The sequence below is a fragment of the Chinchilla lanigera genome, unplaced genomic scaffold (assembly GCF_000276665.1).
Source record: "Chinchilla lanigera isolate Chin_1 unplaced genomic scaffold, ChiLan1.0 scaffold00080, whole genome shotgun sequence".
NCBI classification, from domain to species: domain Eukaryota; kingdom Metazoa; phylum Chordata; class Mammalia; order Rodentia; family Chinchillidae; genus Chinchilla; species Chinchilla lanigera.
The window spans coordinates 4077271-4090127 of record NW_004955481.1 but is presented as its reverse complement, the minus strand read 5'-3'; the positions used below and the strand labels follow the sequence as shown (position 1 = coordinate 4090127).

Below are 12857 nucleotides of genomic sequence, written 5' to 3'. Positions count from 1 at the left end.
TTTCCCCTCACTGGCCCAGGGCTCGGTGCTCCTGGGAGGTTCCCACCTCTCTTCCCCTAGAGGATGATAACCCTTAACCCTAAGACCTCCCGCCCCTGTATGTTCCCTGCCCTTGCCCAGGCACTCGGCTATATAGGCTAGGGTGTCCCTAGCACGGCACCTTTCTCTTTTTGAAATGCTGGCGGGCAAGGTAGCCCCGGCAGGCCGCCTGGAACAGGGTCAGGTGCCTGCTGGTTTGCTCATCCCGCTGCTCCTCCAGTCGTGCTAATGTGCCTGCTCGGAAGAACACCTGTTGGGAGAAGCAGACAGGTAAGGGCCAGAGACTGGATCAAGCAGCTGAGGGGAGGACAGGGAGGCAAGATGGGAGAGGGAGGGGCAAGCAGCTGGCACAGGGAGGCAGCAGGCCAGGGAGTGTGGTCCTCGGTTTGGGAAGGGCCTGAAAATCCACTTGTCCAAGAAAGGAGGGGAGGAGCGAGAACAGGCCCTGGGAGGCCCTGACAGGCAAGGCCCAGGCTGGGCTGGGGAGGTTTTGGGTAGAGAGGATCAAGGAAGGAAATCAAACTTCAAAGAGGAATGAAAGGCAGGAAAGCCAAACACCAAAGGCACCTGGGCCAGAGAGGGAAAGGAAGTAATCACTGCGGAACTAGGGAGACGATACAGCCCCAGCAACAGATGTGATGCTCCCCCAAGACTGGTGGCAACACTGTCAATGTCCCCTGTGCTGTACCCCACCGCAGGGCCCAACCCTGGCTCCAGGTGCCTGGTGTCAGGCGAAGAGGACAGGGGAAGACGCCTGGTTTGAGAAGAGGATCCAGGAAGCAGCATGAGAGGGAGCAGGGCGTGGGGAGCTGTGGGAAGCTCCTGCCCTTTCGCCCTCCTGCTTGGTTTCACTGCAGCCAGTCTCCTCTTTCATGTGTCAGCGCTCCACCCCTCCACACACCCAGGTCTCACCTTCTCTCATGTGAGGTGGGCGGGAGTTGGCCCCATCGAGGGACCCGTCCTACAGGTTTGGGGGCTGGAGGGCAGCCCAGCGAGGAACAGCTGGGCGCCCCCACACCGTGCCTCACTCTGCTGCCCTGAGCTGGGGTTGGGTGAAAGCTCCCTACTAAAAGAAAAGGAGTGGGAAGAGGAATGGTCAGGTGAAAGAGAGGGCAAAGGGAAACGTGGGTATATGCCCACCTGCACCTGGCACAGACTCCCTTGGTGGGGCGGAGAAGATGTGCCCTCCGTGGGAAACACAGGTTATGTAAATGTACTCAGGACACCGCTGGGCTCGGAGTACACCAAGACTCCCTTCAGGGAAGATGTGGGGAGACAGCCTAAACCTTCTGCTGAGAGAGCTGTGTCTCCGAACATTCTACAGAAGCCTTGTCCCCTGAGGCTCAGCTTGTAAAAAGCTCAGTCCTTTGCGAAGCTTCCCCAAATCCTGCAGGTAAGGCTAAGCAGGATCCCCCGTGGGTCTTACGCCTGACCCAAGTTTCAATTTCCCGGACCGTGTGAGCCTGAAATTCCACTGGGTGAGGAAAGGGAAGAACAAGCGCCACCCCCACCCCACAAACATGCTTGGCTAGCACACATGCAGACCTGCCCAGGGTAGGAGGGAGGTGCTGGTGCAGGGGGCAGAGAATGGCCAAGAAACGTAAGGAGAAGAGAAAGAATAGTCTTGAGGCTGGGGCAGTGAGCTTCAGAGCTCTTCTGAACACTTGTGGCATTAAGGGTCCTTTTGAGTATTAGATGAAAGTTCAGGGCCATCTCCTCCCCAAATACCCATTCATACAGATTTTATGATGTCATAAGGCTCTCAGACTCCCTGGTCCTTACCCAAACCCTCAGGGCCCTGGGAGCTCAGGTGGAGACCCTTCCTCTAAAGCACAGTGATGAGCAAACATGCCGGGATCCCCCCTCACCTAACCGCAGCCTGCAAGACCAAGCTCACTCTCCCTAGCTACACAGGAGCAAACATCCAACCTTGTGCCCTGCCCTTCCCTGCCCTTGGGCACAAGTGGGCCCACGGTCTCCCCTGGTTTAGTGGGGCATCTGAGAGGACTCAGGATCACAGAGGTCTGAGATGGCAGCTGGAAGTGGACCAGCTCACACAGGTCCGCTCCTGCCCAAGATGTGCTTGGGAACCTGGGAACCGCTTGGAGGGGAGCACCCCCATTGCCAGCCAGCAGTAGGCCAGCCTACTAGAAGGGTAGGAGCCCGGAGTAAGGACCGGTAAACCTGGAGACATGGAACAGCTGAAGGAATGACCCTGACTGCAGACAGGCTCAAAAGGAAGCCCAGTTGGCAGCCCCTGAGCCTAAGAAAAGGCAGGGGGAGAGGGGCAAACAGGAAGGAGGGAACCAAATGTAGGAGACAGAGTAGAGACTAGAACCAGGAAATGATGCTGGGAGAGCATGGGGCCACAACAGACACAGAACATGCAGAAAAACAAGAAAACACAGAACCACAAGGCAAGGGACAGAGCAGCAGGAGCTGCCGGGGCCCAGAGGAAAAGGGGAAGCCAAGCACAGCAGGAACACAGATGGGAAAATACAGACATGGGGACGGAGGGAAAGGGATTCACAGCGGCGGGGCAGAGAAACCAAGACCCTAACTCAAAATGCTCAACACGGAGGGCGGACAACAGAAAGGACAGAGAACAGAGGGGACAAATAACATGCAAGCTTTTTCCAAGTACTTCCTTCCAACTCAGCCTCCCAGCACTCCCTGAGCCCAGAGCTCCTTCCCTCTCTGCTGACAAGGACAACCCAGAACCCCACTCTGGCTCCCCGCTGTCCTCCACTCACCCCAGCCCTCAGAGCACATACGTGGTTGTCACCTGTCCAACCTTCCCCATGTGGGATGGGGCGTGCAGGGGTCCCTGCCTGTGGGAGGAGCGCTTGGCTAGGCCACTGGTATGGGGCAATGCGACACACTAGCCGGGTGTGCCTCCCTTTAACACACCACGTTCCAGTCGGATGAGGAATTCAGCCTGCGGGCAAGTGGTGCTTGCTCTTCAGGATCCTGGCAGTTGTAGATAACTCCCACAGGTGCTCTCTCCCTCCTGCCTGCTGGCTCCTCCTGGCCCACCTCCTCTGAGCCCAGGTCTTTGGGGCTCCCACCCCGCCGCACAGGACTCAGGCCATGTTCCAGGCCACCTCCGGCCCACTCCTTCCTGACATCACACGGGTGTTCACAGCACTGAATAAGCCAGTTATCCACAAGGCAGGAAAGTGAAAAGTTTTGCAGTACCTACTCCCTGGCTCCTGTCCCTGACGGGGGCCCCTTGCAAGGAGGGGCAGCCTCTGAGCAGCTGGGGTAGGGTTGAGGGGAGCACTCAGACGGGGGACTTCTGAAGACCAAGTGGGGAAGACAGGGGTGGAGGGACTGCCGTTTCACAAGAGCTACCAGGGAGCAAGGGCCCAGCTGCCCACCTGAGGGCAACTCACCCGGCTCAGGCCCATGCACCAGCTGCTCTTCTCCAGGTCCAAGGACTCCAGCAACTCCTCCACTGCCTGAGAAGAGAGGGCTGAGTCAGGAAGCATGCCCGGCCCCTCCCCGTCACTCGGTCCTCCCCTTGCTCCTCCCAAGCAGTTCATTATTTATTTCTCAAGCCATTCTGCTGGGCTTCTGCAGTGTCAGCCACTGTTTGACTCTGGTGAGAGAGAGGTGACTGCAAGAGGAAGAAACTCTTCCTGGAGAGCAAGACCAGTGAATTTGTCAAGTATGTACAGGAGGAAGCACCTAAATCAGGAAGGAGGACTGTGAAAGCCACTCTGCAGGAGGTGCTGTTTGGACTGAGAATTTAGACATAGGCAGGAATTAGCCAGAGGAAGGACAGGAGAGGGCAGTTCAGGTAGCACAACCAGCATGAGCAAAGGCCCAGGGGCAGAGTGCACAGAGGAAACCCAAGTGTTTTGGAACCACTGAGGGAGATGGGAGGTAAGTGTGTGGTGCCCTGGGGACCCCTGCAGTGTCTCCTCAGAGAGGGACACGATCAGACTTGCCTTTTGCGGAGGTCCCACTGCCAAATGGGTGGAAGGTAGATGGAGGCCCCTTTAGGCAGTGATCCATAAGAAAGGAGGCTAGTGCCTGCCCCAAAAGGAAAAAGGTGAAACAGGAGATGTTAAGAGGAGAGAGCCTTGTTAAATATGGAGGGGTGCAGGATAAGAAGAAATCTAAGGCTATGCTGACTTCTGACTTATATAACAAAACAGGTAATGGTGTCACTACCCAAGGCAGGGAATGCAAGGTTTGGGAAGAGAGAAGTGTTTGGTTTGAACATGCCAGTTTGAGGTATCCGAGGGATACAGGCAGAGAAGTCCAGCAGGCAGTCGGATGGAAATGGATGTCTGGAGCTCGGGAGGGAAGCTTGGGCTGAGGTATTGATCCGGCAGTCATCAATATATATGCAGTAATTGAAGAGATGGTGTGAATGAGGTTGTCCAGGAGGAGGGAGTAGGCAGAGAACAGAGCTAAGGAATATACTGAAGAGAGAGACCCATCCTGAAGGGGCAGGTGGAAGCAACAGCACAGAGGGAGTGAGAAGAACAGAGACAACAAAGAAGGGGAACAGATAATGTTCCAAAAGGAACAGAGCCGTCAGCAAAGTCACACACTGCTGAGAATGCAAGAAACCGGATAGAAAAGAGGCTGTCGCCACAGGGAGATGAGAAGACCAGTTCCAGGAGGGGTGTAACTACTGATGCGCCAGGACAGGGAGAGGCAGGACACAGTGAAGCACGAGACGCTTGACGGAGGGCTCCTTCCACCAAGCATCTCTATGGATCATGTGTCTAAGGACAGAAAAGAGAAGAAAGGTTGATCACGAGAGAGAGAGGGTTAATACTGATGGGAAGGTTTCTGGGGAAGCAGAAGGGATGGATTCCAAAGCTCAGAGAACGGACTGGACAAAAGGAGGACCAGAAAAAGAAAAGTTTGGAGTTTGCAGATGGTAGAAGAAGTTGGAGCTTGGATTTCATTAGAGCTTGGAAGCAAGGCCATGTGCTGGGAGGAAGCTCGGGGTCAGGGCCGGATACAGACAGAAGCTGTGGAAGATACTGGATCACCCCAAAGGCCCGCCTAAGCGTGAAGACCGTGAACCTACAGGGATTCAAGTCCACATCATTGCTTAATTTTCTCCCATGGCTCTTGGGAAGCCAAAACTGAAGAATGCAGTGAAATAATCAGACACAGAAACCCAATTATAAAGAAATTAAACAGTAAAATAAAAACAGACTTTTTGGAATTGAGGGAGGGAATCAGGAGACAGGAGAAGGAGGCGGAGGGGAGAAGGAGGATCAAAAATGATTAGGGTGCCATGTATATGTACCAATCCCTCAAAACAAATGTAAACTTCATGTACTATACATATATACCCATAATAATATATTTTTTTCTTTAAAAACAAAAAAAGTGCAGCTATCCAAAGGCTGGCCCATTAGGGTAGGAGTCTGGCAGGGCATGTACTATGGGAAGTTCAGGAAAACCAAGGAGGACGAAGGCTGAGCAGAAAAGGAAGCACAGTCAGAAAGGAACCGACAGAGTAGAGAGAATGGGGCGGGATCTAGAGATAAGAAGTCTTGAAGGAGTCCAAGAGCAGGTGTTCTGAGCACAGTGAGACCCACATGTAGGGAAGGCCATGCTAAATGCTAAGATTTTGGAGGTGGAATATTTCCAGAGGTGACAAGGCACATGGAGGTCAAGAGCAAGAGAGAAGGATCATCTACATTCACGCCAACATGAATTCATGCAACAACGGCAGGCCTGAGAACAGAAAGAGGGTTGTTGAGGGCTCCAGGAACGTGGCTGTCACTCAAGGGGCAAGGGAGGGGACACGCGGGGAAAGGCGGAGCATCGCTGTGAGGCTTCCTGTTCACTCTGCAGCCTCCTGCCTTTAAGGTCTGAAGCACCGTCAAAGCCACCTGGGTACTTGAGGCAGTGTACGGGGAAGGAAGGTAGGATTCCTCTGCTCAGAGAGCCCTTTGGCTGCCCGAGGAGCTGCCCTAAGGGTCAAGATGGCAGCCTAGAATGACAGAGGGACACCACTTCTGCAGTCATGGACTCACCAACCCAGGCTGCCCAAGGGCCCAGCAGTTTCATATTTTCCCTAGCACCAAGGAGGTCTTTCCTTATCAATCTTCCCCAAGGAGAGATGCTTGCCCCCGCTCTGGACAGCTTCCCCTTGCAGGAACCAGGCCCTGCCAAGGTTAGAGGCCAAGCTGAGAGGCCCAGGTGCCATCAGCGGAATGCCCGAAACACTAGTCCTGATCAGTTCTTGTTCTGGGAGGTCTTGGCCCTACTTGTTCTTGGATAACTGTCTGGCTCACCAGAGAGCAGACATCCCCAGCTCCAGCCTCCAGCCTCCAGCGAGGGCAGCCCTCACCAGTTCCTACAGTCCAGGCCCTAGGCTCCCTCTGCCACTCTGCCAGTGTGGCATCCCCGTCCTAGCCCTGTCCCTAGAGGAGGCTGCGAAGATGGGTCTGAGAATGGGTAGTTGCTCAAAGCGGTCTGAGGGAGGGAGAGGGGCCTGCAGGGGTTCTGGGGATCCACACCTACCCGCTTCTCATCTACCACGATGTAGTTGCGCCCATGTTTCTTGGTCAGGTGTGGGGCCAGGACATCAAAGCGGCGGCGGAACTCAGAGAACACCATGTGGTCAGGGTACCCTGGAGAGAGCGGCCCAGAGCCAGGTCGGTCAATGCCTTACCTGTTCCCAGGATACCCCAGTAGCCTCTGGTGCCCAGTGGGGGGTCACGCAGAGGGGCAGACACTGTGAGGGTGGGGAGCCTTGCCTGAGGCAGGCCCAGAAAGGACAGAAAAAGAAAAAGGGGCTCAGAGGACCATCAGGACTGCTTCCCACTGGGACAGAAGGTTAAAAGGGCACAGGCTGCCTCTGGGATGGCGGTGGGGGTTGCGGTAAACTCTGGGATGTTTTCCAGGCCTCTAAGTGATAATAGAGAGAACCATGCCTCAGCAGGAAAAACAACAGGACAGCAAATGGCAGCTGAGAAAAAAAGCACAAGGGCTGGTCCCGGAATCCTGGCCCTGCCCCTTATGGTCATGTGACCTTGAGCCAATCGGACACCTCTGGTCTCACTTTCTCCACCTCTGATGCCCTAGTACTTATCCTGCAAGGTAACTGTGGAGACTAACTGGGACAGTGAGTGGAAAGCACAGCCTGGTTCACTTGGTGAGTGCTCAGTGAAACGCGCCTTTCCTTTCCTCTGCACTGGGGCAGAATTTCAGAAAGGGCTCCTCTACTTGCCCCCAACTCTGATCTTGTTCCCTGGGTCCAAGGCTTATAGATGCTCCTTCCCTGCAGAGGGTAAGAGGTCAGGGAAAGGTGAGACGCCTTCTGGCTTGCAGCAAAGTCACAATGGTGGCCAGCAGGGGTCCCAAGTCACCCACATCTCACCCAAGCCCATGGTGGAAGACCAAGAGATCCACTTGTACAGAATCACAGAATTTTTAAACCAGAAAGAACCACTGCATCTTTCAGCCGAGAAAACTGAGGCTCGAAAGGTGGGGGAATGTGTCCAAGGTCAAGAAACTGCAGCTAAGACAGGGCTGGACTTTACACCTAGGTTCCTCTCCGCCAGCCAGGGGCTCGCTCTGCCACTCCAGCTAGCAGCTCTGGGAAACCCTCCAACTGGGAGATGAGGCTGATGCATGTGCCTGATAATTGAAACAGGAGGCGGGGGGCCGCTGAGGGGCCAAGACAAAGTGAGCTATTGATTGTATCTGAATTGCAATTAAATTGATGGGCCGGGATAGTGGGTCTGGATGCCTGGCATCTTAATTAATCATCAGCGCTATCGATGGTGGCTGGGGGCCGGGGAAGGGGAGGGGGGCCTGCTGCTGCTGGCCTCATCGATCTGCTTGTTTGAGTAAAGCACATTGATTTTGGTTCAGAGCGGTAACAATCTGGTTTTGAAATAATAAACACCAACTCCATATCAAGACGTGGGGACAGATCGATGATTTATTTAGAACAGGGCAGGGAGCCTGTTTCCTGGCTTTGGCTGCTAAGGAAAAGTGAAGATGCCCGTGGGGATAATGTAGGGGACCTGGCTATGGGTGAGGGGGACCCTGCCTGTTTGTCTAGCTAAGGTAAAAAAGAGCAGAAACTGGCAACTCCTAACTTCACAGGCAAACAAAACCCAACGTGGGAGACCTGGCTCTGCAGCCAGACTACTACCTAGGTGGAATCTGGCTTGGCCGCTGACAAGCTGTGTGCCTGTGGACAAACTACCCAGCTTTCTCAGCCTCACTCTCCCCACCTAGGAGTAGCAGGTCCTACCTCAGGAGGTTGCTGTGCGTATGAAATGCGGGAGACTGGAGAACAGCGCCCGGCGTGCTGTAACGCCCTAAGGATGGCCACTTATTCCTGTCAGCCTCTGTCCGCTCCTCTAGATGAGTCCATAAAAAGGGTCTGTCTGACCTTTCTTGGAAATTTTAAATACTTCAGAGAGATTTAGTACTTAGTTTCACCCGGGGCAGAAGGCTCTCAAAGGACACCGGGCCTGCTGTTGTGGGCAGAGCTGACCTATCCACACCAGTGAGGGGGCAGGAGGCAGTCGTGGGAATGAACAATGGGGCACCGGGGCAGGGAGGGCGATGAAGAGAACTTGCATGCAGAAGGGAAAGGAGAAAGAGGGGGACTACAGGGTGGAGAGGAATAGGTTGGGCTGGGAAAGCAATAAGGATGATTCCCCCAGAGGCAGCACCAGGACAGAAAGGAGGCTGAAGAAAGAGATTTGGGGCCAGTCCTGAGGCAGGAGGGGAACAGCACCCTTCCAGCCCCCTGGGGGTATCTGGAAGGCAGGGCGGGTGGGGTCAGCTCTGGGAAAGTGCCAGGGGCCAAGGTAGGGGAAGGAACCTCACCTTGGCGGTACATGCGCATGGCATCAAGTAAGCGGGAGCCCCGGAGCTGGGCACGGAGCAGGGGCACATCAAGCTGCAGGAGCCCAGTCTCGCAGGGGTCTCCCTGGGGGAGATCCAGCTCACTGCTGCTGCTGACACGGCGGGAGGAGGCAGACCGGGGCTCCCCGACCCAGCCCTCAGCCACAGGCAGGAAGCAGTGCACGAAATGCATCTTGGACCTCTTGATGGTGTCAATGAGGGCATCCTACCAAAAGGGAAAGAACCCCTCTCAGTGGGCTCCAATGGCCCCTACCCAGGAGAGTAGGGACTGGTGCCAGCAGCTCCACTTCTCCTAGGACAGCAGTGTCCCACTACCAGCCAGAACATGCGAAACCTAAAAATCTCTTCCCTCCCCAGGCCTGCTGGCCACTCATAGGCAACCTACCGGCAGTGATCAAACCGGACGGGATGCTGGGTAGGCAATGGATGTGTCGCGTGCCCAGGCCTGCCTGCCAGCAGCAAGAAAGGCCCCAGGGCCTGGTCGAACACTCACCACCTGCAGCTTAATCTGGATGCACAGAGACTTCTTCTTCACAGCTGCCATGCCCGTGGTAAAGGTCTTCCGCATGCTAGTAGCCCGGCGCAGTGCCAGCTGTGAGCCGCCCTCCAGGCCCGCAATGGATCCTGACAGCACGGTGGCACTGCCTGCCCGGCCCAGAAACAGGTTGCTGATGATCTTTCTGGCAAAGATGGGACAGCAAGGGAGGAATAGGAGTCACATTCATGGGGCAGTGGAGGCTGTCTTAGGGCATCAAACCACCCTTAGATGGCAGGGCCAGAGGCCTGGGTTAGTTGGGCTGAGGCCACATGGCTATATCCTATAGAGAAACTGGAGGGAGACTTTAAAGCAGTAAGAAAAGAAAACTGAGGGTGGGCAGAAGCAGAGTAGGCTAGGGATAGACAAAAGGAAGGGAGAAGGGGCTGGGGATTTAGCTCAGCGGCAAAGCGCCTGCCTGGCAAGCACAAGGTCGTGAGTTCGGTTCCTGGTACCAGAGAAAAACCAAAAAACCAAAAAACAAAAAAAAACAAAAAAAAAAGGAAGGGAGGGAAGAAAGCAGAGGGGTTTCCAGTATGACAGGAGAGAAGAGCCTAACATCTGCTACTATACTACATAATTTGCTTTCTACATTTACTGTTCATTCTCTCCTCCCTGCTAGAAGGTAAACTCCCCCGAGAAAGAGAATTGAACTTCCTGCTATCTGCCAAGAGCCTAGCTGTCCCTATTAGACTAGGTATCCAATAATCATCTATGGAATCAATGAATGGATAGATTGATGATGGATGGATGGATGATAGGGTTCATAGGACCGAGGAGTTCATAAGACTTCTGCTTTCTCTGGAGAGTGTGGGGGTACTGTCCAGCTGAAAACTACAGGTGCTCCCAACCGTATCTCTCTCCCACCTCTATTCCAGAAGGCCACCCCCATGCTCTCAAGGCCATCTGGCCTTGACTACTGCCTCTCAGGAACTGGAAGCTATTTACATTGCTGGTGAAGGGGCTGGGGATTTAGCTCAGTGGCAAAGCGCCTGCCTGGCAAGTGCAGGGTCGTGAGTTCGATTCCCGGTACTGGAAAAAAAACCAAAAAAACCCACAAAAACAAAACAACAACAAAAAAACAAAACATTGTTGGTGAAGGAGCCCTTCAGACGCATGCAGGGGAAGGGGGCTCAGGGAACAGGTGTAGGGACAAGACATAGGTAAAGGGTGTGTCCTTACTTCTGGGAGTCCTGCAGAAGCCGAGGGGCATTCTGGGTGGCTGGGTTCTGCTTGGTGTAGCTCAGCCAGCCAGCCATGTTGTACTCCACCCAGTTGGTGTTATGACTGTGTCCCAGGAGAAAATGGTGTGGTCTGCTGCTGCGCAGAAGCGGGCTTTGGCCTGAGGGTGGAGGAAGCAAGGTTCAGATTGTCGTGGGACAGACACAAAGGGATTCAGTGAGTCCCCCGTGAAGTTCCACCTGGACCCATACAGACGGGTCTTCTGGCAAGGAAGCAGTGGAGCTACCCTTCAGGGTGCCACCTACCTTTTTTGTCACCTTCCTGAGGGCCATAATAGGAGAAAAGGCGCTCTAGGAGGGCATCCTCAGTGGCTCCTGGTACCAGTGCTTCCTCTTCCAGCAACCACAGCAGGCCCCTTGCCTCATCCGCGCGGGCCAGCGAGCGGACCTATGGAGAACGGGACGAATCCCACCTTGCCACATGGAGCTGAGGGAAAGGAGCTGCGGTCTTGACTACTATGAACAGCCGCAGGTACCCATGTGCACACCCTGCATTCTTCAGCTTCGTCTACTCACTGCTGACACCTTGTGGAGGAAGCGGGCAGCACAGGGAAAGAAAGGCCCAGAAAGATACTGGAGAACCTGCACAAAGATGCTTCCTGGGACTTGGGTCCAAAGGCATCAAAAACAGAAGGCTTACTACCTGACCCCATACCCACAAGCTCTCCTTATCCTCGTCCCCTCCTCATTTCCTGGCAGATTAAATGGGATAAAGTCTGGAAAGCTCTGAGCACAGTGGATGGTCCAAAGGAATTGTTCAATAATTGATGACTGGTGGGGTTAACACTGGTCCCCAAGAAGAGAGAAGACAGAGGGCTCACATCACTGCAGGTGGGAAACACACATGGTATAAACTCAGGGGCCAAAGTGTGAGACAGGCGACTTCATGGGTGTGGTAGCCAAAACATGAGGAGGCTGGGGCAAGCCAGAAAGCTGGTGTCACCAACTGAAGGAACAACTGCCACTTAGGTGCAGCTGACTGCTCTCCTGGAAGGATGAGCACCGTTAGTTGGCCAACCCTCTGGCTTTTCAACAGAAGGTAGAAATACTGACTTCTAATTTCTAATATCCCATGAAGGCTAGGCAAACTAGGTCTGTGACCACATCTAGCCTGAAGGTGTGCTCTCTCTTTCTCTTCCTTCCTTCCTTCCTTCCTTCCTTCCTTCCTCTTCTTGAGACAAAGATTCACTTTGCAGTTCAGGCTGGCCTTGAGCTCACTTTGTAGCCCAGGCTGGCCTCGAACTTGCAACAATCCTCCTGCCTCAGCCTCCCAACTGCTAGGATTACAGGCATGCGCCACCATGCCCAGCTCTGAAGGAATTGCTATGTCTTCCTCAGACAGGAAGAACTGAATCTTCCCCATGCCCCATTTTGGCCTGGCCTTTAGGAATAGAGGATAAAAAAAATGAGAAAAGTGCTATCTTCCTTCTCTTTGACCCTAGCTGCCCACCGCTGCCCGAAGGAATCAGTGTGATTACCAGAAGGAAGCAGAATGTGCCCAAGGGCTGAAGGACTACATAGCCCTCTGGTAGGGAGAGGTGAATGGCAGGAAGGAGTAGCTAAGTCACCAGACAGTGAGTGGCACTGAGGGGCCTCTTACCCCAAGGTTCAGCTGCCCAGTGCTAAGGCCCCGCAAACAGTGAAGACCAAAGAAGGGGACAGAGGGCCGAGCCTCAGCCCAACACAAATCTGAGACACATGTATGAATTCTTCCCATCTCCTGGGAGTGGCAAAGGCTCTCAACGGAGACCAGCACAGGAGCCCAGGTGTCAGAAAAGGAAATCCACCTTCCCTGGAGAGACGCAGTGCTTGGACACTTTAAGCATTTGTCTCGGGGGGGATGCTCACTGCCTCCTCTTGTGCTAGTTCAGCAGGGCCTCACTCCAGGAAGCGGGAGAGCGAAGCAGGACTCAAAGCAGAAGCTAGAGCTCAGAAGCCTAGCAGAACTGTCATTCCCTAATAAAGCACTTTATGCAATTCTCCTAATTGAAGACAGTCACCAAATGCCAAGTGCTCATCAGGCCGGCCAGTGCCCCAGGCACCAAGGCACCCAAGACAATAGTAACAAAGGGTGACACAGCCTGCCTGCAAGGCTGAGGGGTGAGGGCTCACATTCACGGCAGTGCCTCGAGGGTATTTTACCGCTTGGCAGTGTTCCCATTTGAGCAGGA

The 12857-nt window shown here is 54.3% G+C and overlaps 1 protein-coding gene across 24 annotated transcripts in view; it reads right to left on the bottom strand.

Moving 5' to 3' along the window:
• Myo18a (myosin XVIIIA) overlaps positions 1 to 12857 on the bottom strand; it is a 94741-nt gene that overhangs the window by 24887 nt on the left and 56997 nt on the right. For all 24 annotated transcript variants that reach the window (XM_013503427.1, XM_013503429.1, XM_013503430.1 and 21 more), the window contains 7 exons: positions 10933 to 11074; positions 10628 to 10787; positions 9404 to 9590; positions 8872 to 9115; positions 6544 to 6653; positions 3435 to 3500; positions 161 to 289 (listed from right to left, as the gene is read on the bottom strand). In XM_013503427.1, the coding sequence (XP_013358881.1) occupies positions 161 to 289; positions 3435 to 3500; positions 6544 to 6653; positions 8872 to 9115; positions 9404 to 9590; positions 10628 to 10787; positions 10933 to 11074 (1038 nt within the window). The remainder of the gene's footprint in view (positions 1 to 160; positions 290 to 3434; positions 3501 to 6543; positions 6654 to 8871; positions 9116 to 9403; positions 9591 to 10627; positions 10788 to 10932; positions 11075 to 12857) is intronic.